A 12,869-nucleotide genomic window follows, 5' to 3' on the forward strand; every position below is an offset into this window, starting at 1 on the left:
AAGGCGGAGTTTAAATTCTATGTTAAAGAAGTTGGATCTAGGTAGATGAAGAGTGGGAACAAAGGAATAGTATATTTGGGGAACAGTAAGATTGGTCTGGCTGGAATTCATATTAAAAAGGCATAAACATGGAGAACTTTTACCACGTGCTAAATTCTAGTTTATTATTTTAGAAGTGGCGATTAAAAGAAATAATCCATCTGTGGTAGCTATAGAATTTTTAAAAATTTGTTAAGTTTTATGTTCCTTTTAAGTGATTTTCATTATTAAAAAATTCTCTCAAATGTCTTCTATATAATAGGACCACTAGGTATTAGTGAAGTAAATGCTAATACAATCAGCTGAATTTAAATATCATAAAAGTTACTTTTAAGGATGAAGATTTTGCCTGCACATGACAAACACTTCTAGGTAAGCATAAATTTCCTTTTAAAATGTTGATCTACCCCATTTTTATGCTTTGGAATGGTATTTTAAAAAGTATTTTGTAAGTAATTGTGTACAGTATCACGTCATCTGCAAACAGTGACAGTTTTACTTCTTTTTAAATTTGGATCTTTTGTTTCTTCTTCTCTGATTGCCGTGGCTAGAACTTCCAGAACTATGTTGAATAAAAGTGACAAGAGTGAACATCCTTGTCTTGTTCCTGATCTTGGAGGGAACGCTTTCAGCTTTTCACCGAGTATGATGTTAGCTGTGGGTTTGTCATATATGGCCTTTATTATGGTGAGGTAGGTTCCCTTCATGCCCACTTTCTGGAGTTTTTCTCATAAATGGGTGTTGAATTTTCTCAAAAGCTTTTTCTGCATATATTGAGATGATCATATGGCGTTTATTCTTCAATTTGTTAATGTGGTGTATCACAGTGATTGATTTGCATATACTGAAGAATCCTTGCATGCCTGGGGTAAATCCCACTTGATCCTGGTTTATGATCCCTTTACAATGTTCTTGGATTCGGTTTGCTAGTATTTTGTTGAGGATTTTTGTTTTTATGTTCATCAGTGATACTGGCCTGTAATTTTTTTTTGTGGTGTGTTTGTCTGGTTTTGGTATCAGGGTGATGGTGGCCTCGTAGAATGAGCTTGGGAGTGTTCCTTCCCGTGCAATTTCCGGGAAGTTTCAGGATGGGTGTTAACTCTTCTCTAAATGTTTACTAGAATTCGCCTGTGAAGCCATCTGGTCCTGGACTTTTGTTTGTCGGAAGTTTTTTAATCACAGAAATTTAAGTCTTATTTCTTAATGTTAGATGTATTATAGCTCATAATATGTTCATCTCTACTTTTGGAAAATAAGTCTCGTTTATACTACCTTACGGCTCTTTTACGGAAGTTTTATAATTCTAATTCATATAATACAAGATGCTAGGAGGGATTTCATTAAAAGACCAATACAGATTTAAACGTGCTTTTCAAGCATGAGTATCTTAATATTTAGAATTTTTGAAGTTGTCAAGATCAATTCTGCAGGAAACTACCCAAGTTGTTGTTGATGTTTTAATCAAGGGAAACTGTTAGGTTGAGCCCTATGAAACTGCCATTTTTGTAGGTCAAAATGATAGCATATTAGCGATTTAATATTGTTCAACATAAAAATTCCAACTTGGCTCTCAAGTTTACTAGACTGCCTCTTCCTCTCATCAATCTAAAGGGGGAGAGGCATTCTCGTAGAAATTGCATGTTCTTTGACAAACTGTTCTTACTGAGTCTGTTTTATGAAGGTTCTGCCCTAGGTCCTATGGTTTATTTGTTTAGGCTTAATAGTTTATATACTTTTTTTTTTTTTTTTTTTTGCGGTACGCGGGCCTCTCACTGTTGTGGCCTCTCCCGTTGCGGAGCACAGGCTCCGGACACGCAGGCTCAGTGGCCATTGCTCACAGGCCCAGCCGCTCCGCAGCATGTGGGATCTTCCCGGACTGGGGCACAAACTCGTGTGCCCTGCATCGGCAGGCGGACTCTCAACCACTGTGCCACCAGGGAAGCCCTATATACATATTTTTACAAGGTAGTAAAAAATATACATAATCAAACACAGACATGCTTATCATTAGTTAATTTTACCAAGCTCAAAAGCTTACTATGCTCACTAACATTTGAAATAATATTCACCCATCTTTAAAATTTTAACTGGTTAACTTATCTTACAATGGAATGGTAGGATGTAAATGTTATCTTATGCCAGCACCTAAAACAAATAATAGGATCCAGTTCATAGGTACAGAGAATGGTTTTAGGTGAAGGCTCTGAATTTTTAATGCTATGTTGGCTATCCATAAAAATGGGACCGTTTGACAAGGGAAACGGGGAAGGATTGGGTTAGAGTGAGTCAAGCAAGTACCTTTTGGGACCAGATGATAGATTTTTCAACATGATTTATATTATAGAAAATTTGAGTTTTAGAGAATCTGTGGTTTTATCTAAATTTTAGCATATCTAAATATTCTGTTAAACATCTTTCTGAAGAATGGTATGATTAATGCAAATAATCACTATGTGAGTCAATGCAGAAAAAATATTAAAACATACCATAGATGCTATCATTGTGGTAACTAATACCACAATAACCTCTTATCCATAAAGACTCATTAAGAAAATCAAATATATTTTAATAACATGCACATTTTGATTTTAATTTTTATGTGCCACTGTTTTATTTTATACATATAAATTAAATGAGAACACGTGATGAAGAAATAGGGCTTACCAGTTCCAAGTTTTAGGAAAAAACTTTTTACTTGGCTATCACTATTAGAAGACATAAGTACTTTCAAAAACAAATAATGGTCATCTTTCTTTTTCAATTGTTTCATCAGGAGGAATCTTTCTCAGATGATAAAACTTACAAGCTAAATTAAAATGCACTCTACTCTTTGGCAAGCCACACCAGCAAGAATAATGTGATCACAGTACTTGGAAGTTTTTGATTTATAACTATACTATTCTCTACTTATAAGCCTGCAGTCTAGGAGGCAGAGCAATGAATCATTACAATTGTCTATCTGGGAAATGTCAAAAGATTAAGTAAGGGCAGAAGAAGAGAGGAAAAAGAAAGACCACACATCTGTTAGAGAAATATTCCTCAATTAATGGAAATATATCACTAGCACATAAATCCAGTGCTAAAGAAATAAATTTAAAAAATCTTTAACATGGGGGGCTTCCCTGGTGGCGCAGTGGTTAAGAGTCCGCCTGCCGATGCAGGGCACACGGGTTCGTGCCCTGGTCCGGGAGGATCCCACATGCCGCGGAGCGGCTGGGCCGGTGAGCCATGGCCGCTGAGACTGCGCGTTCGGAGTCTGTGCTCCGGAACGGGAGAGGCCATGACAGTGAGAGGCCTGCGTACTGCAAAAAAAAAACAAAAAAAAAAAAACAAAAAAAACTTTAACATTACTAATAAAACAATGTTTTAACTCATGGGCAGAAAGGCAGATTATCCTCTGAAGCACTGATAACTAAATTATTCTTTAACTGTCACAGTGACTTACCCATATATGCTAAGAGATTGAAAAAGTAAATTTAAGCTGAGGAAATGAATTAGACATTTGAACCAAGCATTAATGGATCCAGCTTTAAAAAAAAAAAAACAGTTTAATTGATACTTTACAATACAAAAATAAGCATCCACAGAATGTTTATTTACTGTTTAAATTACTCCATATTTTCATATACTGTGAACAAAAAATATTTTACCCCATACACAGTAACAGCAAACAAGTGCAATCTTTCAAACATTAAAATTTATAATCAAATCTGTACAACAGATAAATAAATTTATACCTCTAACAGTTAGCTTGTAACAAAATCAAAAACATACATTGCCCAAGGTCACCGGTTTACTTAAAATTCTACTTATGGTTATACATCTCACACATAACTTGAATCTTTACTACACTGCACAAGTTTAGGTTGATAAATATTTTTTTAAAAATAGGAGGGAGTAATAGGAAATACCAAAATGGTTATAAAGAGCTTCCAAACATTGGAAATAATATACAAAATTAGATGGGGGAAAGCATATTCAATGGATCCACAGGGTAACTGGGATTACACTGGTATAGCTTAAAGAAAGGAAACAGGTGAATGTTTGGACTAGAAAGAAAAAAACGGCCTTTTTATAAAAAGCTACAACAGTATCAATGACAAAACCCTGTCATGGAGCCTAGAACAAATTTGAGACAAAGTGTACAAAGATTTTAGGCTTATATACCTGAAAACCATAGTTAGGAAGAAAACTCATGTCAGGAAACATAACAATCAGAACATGAACACAGAAGACATACTGTTTGTCATTCCACATCATTGCACATATAAGAAAACAATATTGCAGTCTTTCTTGAGTAAGAAAGTTTTCAACGAAATAGGAAGTTCCATGATGAATATAGGTGCATACAATTTTATTACCACAAATTTAGTAAATATCAAAACACTCAGTGGTGTCACTAAGCTAATTATCTGTATTTTTTACTGGAAAGGTAATTATTTCCCTGCCTTCATAGGTTAACTTAAAATCACTTATAAAAGGAAATACAGATCCAGTAGAAAAGACTTTTCACATGCAGTCCTATACAATACACTCTGCTTCAATTTTCTTCAGTATTTCACATCATATATGTACATTTCCAAAATATACAACCACATATGTTGAACAGATGTCACTGAGCTATCTTCTTGTCACACAAATTTTTATTTACATATACATTTGTATCTTCAGATAGATGCTGTTCTCCTCCAGGTAGACACAAAGTTAATCTGAAGAGTTTAAGGTTTTAGTATCCTAATGTCTTGATTTATCTTGAACAGATGATAAGATGAGGAGTCCACAAAAAAATGCAGCTATACATGCCAATCTTTTCAACAGAGATGAGTTATCTTTAGGAATAATAATCTGTGCAAGATCATTAGTGATCTGAGAAATTTCATGTGCCACACAAACAAATATGAAAGTGCTGACAATGATGTTGAGCATAGGGTTTCCAGGTATGAGTACCAAGATACCCCTTGTGTCTGCTGCCAGCCATATGTGATACTGACAAATAAACAGCTGAAAGGAAAAATATGTCAAGTCAGATATGTTCAGAGGGTCCATGAATATATTACAGATTTTCCTAATTTAAACATATGATAGCGTAATTACGTCAGAAGGCTTTTCCAAAACCATTTAATTATGTTTCACTGTTGGCCTTGAAAAGTCTAGTGTCTAGTGTCCAGAACTCCTAATTGCTGAAGCACTGCTTCAAAGTCCCCAAGAAATGAACCACCAGGAACCTTATAACTTTAAAAACATTTCTTTGTCAGCTGTCTTCTACATCATGCAATGATATATGGACTTTTGTATTCAGACGCCAAATAAAGAATTACTGTGTGTGTGTGTGTGTGTGTGTGTGTGTACATGTCTGTACTACATGTATATTTGTGAATATACTTATGTATATGTGTATATGAATGGGAAATGGCATGTTTTTTAAGATGTCCTCGTGTTTGTTCTGTACCAGACAAATGTCTTGAATTGCATTTGAATGTTTCAAAAGTGTATTTCAACTTCTATGTGAGTATACATATTAGAGGACACAATTACTACTTTTGATTGTGATTACAAATGTGGTTCTACCATCACATTGCTTCAAAATATCAAAGATTAGGAAAATGCTTAAGCTACTTCAACAAATATCAACATGCTGAAGAATGCTAAATTCTATACAATCTCTCTTTTAAAGGAGACTTAAAAAATAGGACATTCAGAGACAAGATGGCAGAGCAGAAGGACCTTGCTCTCAGGAGAACATCAAAAAATTAAAAAGACTGGAATCTTCCAAAACACGATATTCTATTTCCAAAGACATAAAGAAGCAACCTGAGATAGTAGGAGGGGCAGTCTCATGATATAATCAAATCCCATACCACCTGGGTGGGAGGACCACAAACTGGAGAATAATTGTATCACAGAAGTTTTCCCACAGGAGTGAGAGCTCTGAGCTCCACACCATGCCTAGGGGTTCAGCATTGGGAGGAGGAGCACCCACAGCAATTGGCTTTGAAGGCCAGTGGGGCTCAACTGCAGGAGCTCCACAGGATTGGGGGAAACAGAGACTTCACTCTTGGAGGATGCACACCAAGACCCAGGGCAAAAGCAGAGACTCCACAGGAGCCTGGGCCAGAATTACCTGCTGGTCTTGGAAGGTGGCAGGCATAGCGGGGACCTACGTGAACTTTGGCTAGAGGCAGACATCTTGGGTCCTTTGACTAAGACCTGGTTGCACCCAACTGCCTATAAGCTCCAGGGCTGGAACACCTCAGGCCAAAAACCAAAAGGGCAGGAACACAGCCCCACCCACCAGCAGCCAGGCTGCCTAAAGACTTCTTGAGCCCACAGCCACCTCTAGACACGCCCCTTGACATGGTCCTGCCCACAAGAGGGCCAAGACCCGGCTCCACCCACCAAAGGAAGGCACTGGCCTCGCCGCCCCGCCCCCCCCACCCAGGAAGCCTGCACAAGCGTCTAGACTGGACTAACCCACCAGAGGGGAGACACCAGAAGCAAGAAAACTATGATCCAGCAGCCTGTGGAACTGAGTCCGAAAACAGGTCAGAACTACCCTGGGACCAGCTGGTCCCTGGCCCTTGGGTGACAAGAGGGGAGTGTAGTGCTGGGACATACAGGACATCCCCTATAGAGGGCCACTTCTCCAAGGTCAAGAAACATAACTAAACTACAACATATATAAAAACACAGATAGGAAATTAAAATGAGATGGCAAAGGAATATGTTCCAGATGAAGGAACAAGATAAAAGTCCCAAAATAACAACTAAGTGAAGTAGCAATAACCAGTCTACCCAAGAAAGAGTTCAGAGTAATAATGGTAAAGACGATCCAATAACTTGGGAAAAGAATGATGTACAGAGTGAGAAGTTACAAGAAGTTTTTAGCAAAGAGTTAGAAAGTATAAAGAACAACCAAACAGAATCGAAGAATACAATAACTGCAATGAAAAATACACTAGAAGGAATCAATAGTACAATAAATGAGGCAGAGGAATGAATCAGTGAGCTGGAAGACAGAGTGGTGGAAATTAATGCCATGGAACAAAATAAAGAAGAAAGAATAAAATGAGTACAGTTTAAGAAACCTCTGGGACAATGTCAAACACACCAACATTTGCATTAGAGGGGTCCCAGAAGGAGAAGAGGGAGAGAAAGGACCTGAGATAATACTTGAAGAGATAATAGCTGAAAAATTCCCAAACATGGGAAAGGAAACAGTCACCCAAGTCCAGGAAATTCACAGACCCATACAGGGTTAACCCAAGGAGGAACATGGTGAGACAACAGTAATCAAATTGACAAAAATTAAAGATAATGAAAAAATATTTAAAAAAAAAGGAAAAAGCAACAAATAACATACAAGGGAATCCCCTCAGGAGTATCAGCTGATTTTTCAGCAGAAACGCTAGGCCAGAAGGGAGTGGCACAATATAAAGTGATGAAAGGGAAAAACATACAATGAAAATTACTCTACCGAGCAAGGCCCTCAGTTCAAATTAGATGGAGAAATCAAAAGCTCCACAGACAAGCAAAAGTAAAAGAATTCAGCACCACCAAACCGGCTTTACAACAAATGCTAAAGGAACTTCTCTCGGCAGAAAAGGCCACAACTAAAACAAGAACATTATGAAATGGGAAAGCTCAGCAGTAAAGGCAAACATACAGGAAACACAGGAAATCATCTACACACGAACATGATATCTAAACCAGTAACTGTGAGAGAAGGAAACTACAGAAAAGTAATGCAGGATATTTGAAATGCATTTGATATTAAGATATCAGAAACTTAAAACAATCATGTATAGACAGGTATATCAAAACCTCATGGTAACCACAAACCAAAAAGCCATAATAGATATACACACAAAGAAATCCAAACATAACACTATAAAAATAGTCATCAAATCACAAGAGAACAAATGAGGAAAGGAAGAAAAAAGACCTACAAAAACAAATCCGAAACAAACATAATGGCAATAAGGACATACATACTGATAATTACCTTAAATGTAAGCAGAGTAATTGCTCCAAACAAAGACATAGATTGGCTGAATGAATGCAAACACAAGACCAGTATATATGCTGTCTACAAGAGACCCATGTCAGACCTAGAGACACATACAACTGAAAGTGAGGGGATGGAAAAAGGTATTCCATACAAATGGGAATCAATAGCAATACTCATATCAGACAAAACAGACTTTAAAATAAAGACTGTTACAAGAGACAAAGAAGGACACTACAGAATGATCAAGGGATCAATCCAGGAAGAAGACAGAACAACTGTAATATGCACCCAACACAGGAGCACCTCAATATACAAGGCAAAACGTTAACAGACATAAAAGGAGAAATTGACAGTAACACAAAAATAGTGGGAGGCTTTAACACCCCACTTACATCAATGGACAGATCATCCAGACAGAAAATCAATAAGGAAACACAGGCCTTAAATGACACATTAGCCCAGAAGGACTTAAATGCTATTTATAAGGTGTGCCAATCGAAATAGCAGTAGGATACACATTCTTTTCAAGTGCACATGGAACATTCTCCAGCATAGATCACATGCTGGACCACAAAGCAAGCCTGGGTAAATTTACAAAAACTGATATCATATCAAGCATCTTTACTGACCACAACACAGGAAAAAAGCTGTAAAAAACACAAACATGTGGAGGCTAAACAATATGGTACTAAACAACCAATGGATCACTGAAGAAATCAAAGAGGAAATAAATACCTAGAGGCAAATGAAAAATGAAAACACAACAATCCAAAACCTGTGGGAGGCAGACAAAGCAGTTCGAAGAGGGAAGTTTATAGGAATACAATCTTACCTCAGGAAAAAAGAAAAATCTCAAACAACCTAACTTTACACTTGAAGCAACTAGAGAAAGAACAAAACAAAACCCAAAGTTAGAAGAAAGAAAGAAATCATAAAGATCAGAGCAGGAATAAATGAAATAGAGATGAAGAAAATAATAGAAAAAAATCAATGACATAGAAGCTGGTTCTTTAAAAAGATAAACAAAATTGATAAACCTTTAGCTAGACTCACCAAGAAAAAAGGGAGGGCTCAAATCAATAAAATTAGAAATGAGAAAGGAGAAGTTACAATGGACATCACAGAAATACAAACGATCAGAAGAGACTACTACAAATAACTATATGCCAATAAAATGGACCACCTAGAAGAAATGGACAAATTCTTAGAAAGGTACAATTTCCTAAAACTGAACCAGGAAGAAATGGAAAATATGAACAGACAAATCACAAGCACTGAAATTGAAACTGTGATTTAAAAATTCTCAACAAACAGAAGTCCAGGACCAGGTGGCTTCACAGAATTCTAGCAAACATTTAACACCTATCCTTCTGAAACTATTCCAAAAAGTTGCAGAGGAAGGAACACTTCCAAACTCATTCTATGAGGCTACCATCACCCTGATACCAAAACCAGACAAAGACACCACAAAAAAAGAAAATTACAGGCCAACACAAGTGACGAACAAAGACAAAAAAATACTCAACAAAATACTACCAAATCAAATCCAGCAATACATTAAAAGGATCACAGAATCATGATCAGGTTGGGATTTATCTCAGGGAGGCGAGGAGTCTTTGATATCCGTAAATCAATCAGTGTGATATACCACATTAACAAATTGAAAAATAAAAACCATATGATCATCTCAGTAGCTGCAGAAAGAGCTTTTGATAAAATTCACCATCCATTTATGATTAAAAACCTCTCCAGAAAGGGGGCATAGAGGAAATCTACCTCAACATAATAAAAGCCATACATGACAAACCCACAGCTAACCTCATTGGCAAAGGTGAAAAGCTGAAAGCATTTCCTGTAAGATCAGAAACAAGAAAAGGATGTCCACTATCAGCACTTTTATTCAACATAGTTTTGGACGTTCTAGCCATGGCAATGAGAAGAGAAAGAAATAAGGGATCCAAATTGGTAAAGAAGAAGTAAAGCTGTCCCTGTTTGGGGAGGACATGAGAGTATACATAGAAAATCCTAAAGATGCTACCAGAAAACTACTAGAGCTCATCCATGAATTCAGTAAAGTTGCAGAATACAAAATTAATACACAGAAATCTCTTGCATTCCTATGCTCTAACAACAAAAGATCAGAAAGAGAAATTAAGGAAACTATCCCATTTACTACTGCAACAAAAAGAATAAAATAGCTAGGAATAAACCAACCTAGGGAGGCAAAACATCTGTATTTTGAAAACTATAAGATGCTGATGAAAGAAATCGAAGATGACATACACAGATAGAAAGATATACTGTGTTCTTGGATTAGAAGAATCAATATTGTTAAAATGCCTATACTACCCAAGGTAATCTACAGATTCGATGCAATACCTATCAAGTTACCAATGGCATGTTTTGCAGATCTAGGACAAAAAAATGTTAAAATTTGTATGGAAACACAAAGGACCTCAAATAGCCAAAGCAATCTTGAGAAAGAAAATGGAGCTGGAGGAATCAGGATCCCTGACTTCAGACTATACTATAATGCTACAGTCATAAAAACAGTATGGTACTGGCACAAAAACAGAAATACAGATCAATGGAACAGGATAAAAATCCCAGAAATAAACCCACACACCTATGGTGAATTAATCTACAACAAAGGAGGCAAGAATATACAATGGAGAAAAGACAGTCTCTTCAGTAAGTGGTGCTGGGAAAACTGGACAGCTACATATAAAAGAATGAAATTAAAACATTCTCTAACATCATGTACAAAAACAAATCCAAAATGGATTAAAGACCTAAATGTAAGACCGTATACTATAAAACTCTTAGTGGAAAATATAGGCAGGACACTGTTTGACATATATCACAGCAAGATCTTTTTGGATCTGTCTCCTAGAGTAATGGAAATAAAAATAAACAAATGGGACTGAATTAAATAAATGCTTTTGCACAGCAAAGGAAACCATACACCAAATGAAAAGACAACCTGTAGAATTGGAGAAAATATTTGCAAACAATGTGACTGACAAGTGATTAATCTATCAAAAAACAAAGAATGACTTCTCTAACATGGGAAACAGTCACCCAAGTCCAGGAAGCGCAGAGAGACCTGCACAGGATAAACCCAAGGGGGAACACTCCAAGACAAATATTAATCAAACTAACAAATATTAAATACAAAGAAAAAGTATTAAAAGCAACAAAGGAAAAGCAATAAATAATATACAAGGGCATCCCTATAAGGTTATCAGCTGATTTTTCGGCAGAAACTCTGCAGGCCAGAAGGGAGTGGCATGATATATTTAATGTGATGAAAGGCAAAAATCTACAACCAAGAATACTCTACCTAGCAAGGTCCTCATTCAGATTTGATGGAGAAATTGAAAGCTTTACAGACAAGCAAAAGCTAAGAGAATTCAGCATCACCAGACCAGCTTTACAACAAATGCTAAAGGAGCTTCTCAAGGCAGAAAACATAAGAGAAAAAATGAGGAAGGGAAGAAAAAAGACCAATTAAAACAAACCCAAAACAATTAAGAAAATGGAAATAGGAATGTACATATCATTATCAATAATTACCTTAAATGTAAAATAATTAAATCAATTATTACCTCAAATGTAAATGGATTAAATGCTCCAACCAAAAGACTTAGAGTGGTGGAATGCATACAAAAACAAGACCCATACATATGCTACCTACAAGAGACCCACTTCAGACCTAAGGACACGTACAGTCTGAAAGTAAGGGGATGGAAAAAGATATGCAAATGGAATCAAAAGAAAGCTGGAGTAGCAATACTCATATCAAAGTAGACTTCAAAGACAGTTACAAGAGACAAGGAAGGACACTACATAATGATCAAGGGATCAAGCCAAGAAGAAGATAGAACAATTCTAAATATATATGTACCCAGTATAGGACCCCTCAATATGTAAGGCAAATGCTATCAGCCATAAAAGGGGAAAATGACAGTAACACAATAATAATGGGGGACTTTAACACCCCACTTACACCAATGGACAGATTATCCAAACAGAAAATTAATAAGGAAACATGAACCTTAAATGACACATTAGACCAGATAAATGTAATTGATATTTATAGAACATTCCATTCGAAAGCAGCAGAATACACTTCCTTCTCAAGTGCTCATGGAACATTCTCCAGGATAGATCATATCTTGGGTCACAAATCCAGCCTTGGTAAATTTAAGAAAACTGAAGTCATATCAAGCACCTTTTCTGACCACAATGCTATGAAATTAGGAATCAATTATAGGAAAAAACCTGTAAAAAACACAAACACATGGAGGCTAAAGAATGTTACTAAATAACCAATGGATCACTGAAGAAACCAAAGAGGAAATCAAAAAATACCTAAAGACAAATGAGAACAGAAAAAGACGATCCAAAACCTATGGGATGCAGCAGTTCTAAGAGGGACGTTTAAAGCAATACAGTCTTACCTCAAGAATCAAGAAAAATCTCAAACAACCTAACCTTACACCTAAAGCAATTAGAGAAAGAAGAACAAACAAAACCCAAAGTTAGCAGAAGGAAAGAAATCATAAAGATCAGAGCAGCAATAAGTGAAATAGAGACAAAGAAAACAATAGCAAAAATCAATGAAAGTAAAAGCTGGTTCTTTGAGAAGATAAACAAAATTGATAAACTTTTAGCCAGACTCATCAAGAAAAAACAGGAGAGTACTCAAATCAGTAAAATTGGAAATGAAAAAGGAGAAATGACAACAGACACCACAGAAATACAAAGGTTCATAAGAGACTACTAAAAGCAACTATACGTCAATAAAATGGACAACCTA

General features: G+C 36.3%; 1 protein-coding gene across 2 annotated transcripts in view; it reads right to left on the minus strand.

Annotated features, from left to right (window-relative positions):
- Positions 1-2,685: 2,685 nt before the first annotated feature.
- CASD1 (CAS1 domain containing 1) overlaps positions 2,686-12,869 on the minus strand; it is a 79,324-nt gene continuing 69,140 nt past the window's right edge. The window contains exon 18 of one of the 2 annotated variants that reach the window (XM_079931183.1): positions 2,686-3,341. In XM_079931183.1, the coding sequence (XP_079787309.1) occupies positions 3,177-3,341 (165 nt within the window). In that variant the 3' untranslated portion in view covers positions 2,686-3,176. Of the gene's footprint in view, positions 3,342-3,555; positions 5,041-12,869 lie in introns of those variants that run through there. The other variant, XM_079931184.1, reaches the window with a different exon arrangement.

The sequence above is a fragment of the Stenella coeruleoalba genome, assembly GCF_951394435.1.
Source record: "Stenella coeruleoalba genome assembly, chromosome: 9".
NCBI lineage: Eukaryota > Metazoa > Chordata > Mammalia > Artiodactyla > Delphinidae > Stenella > Stenella coeruleoalba.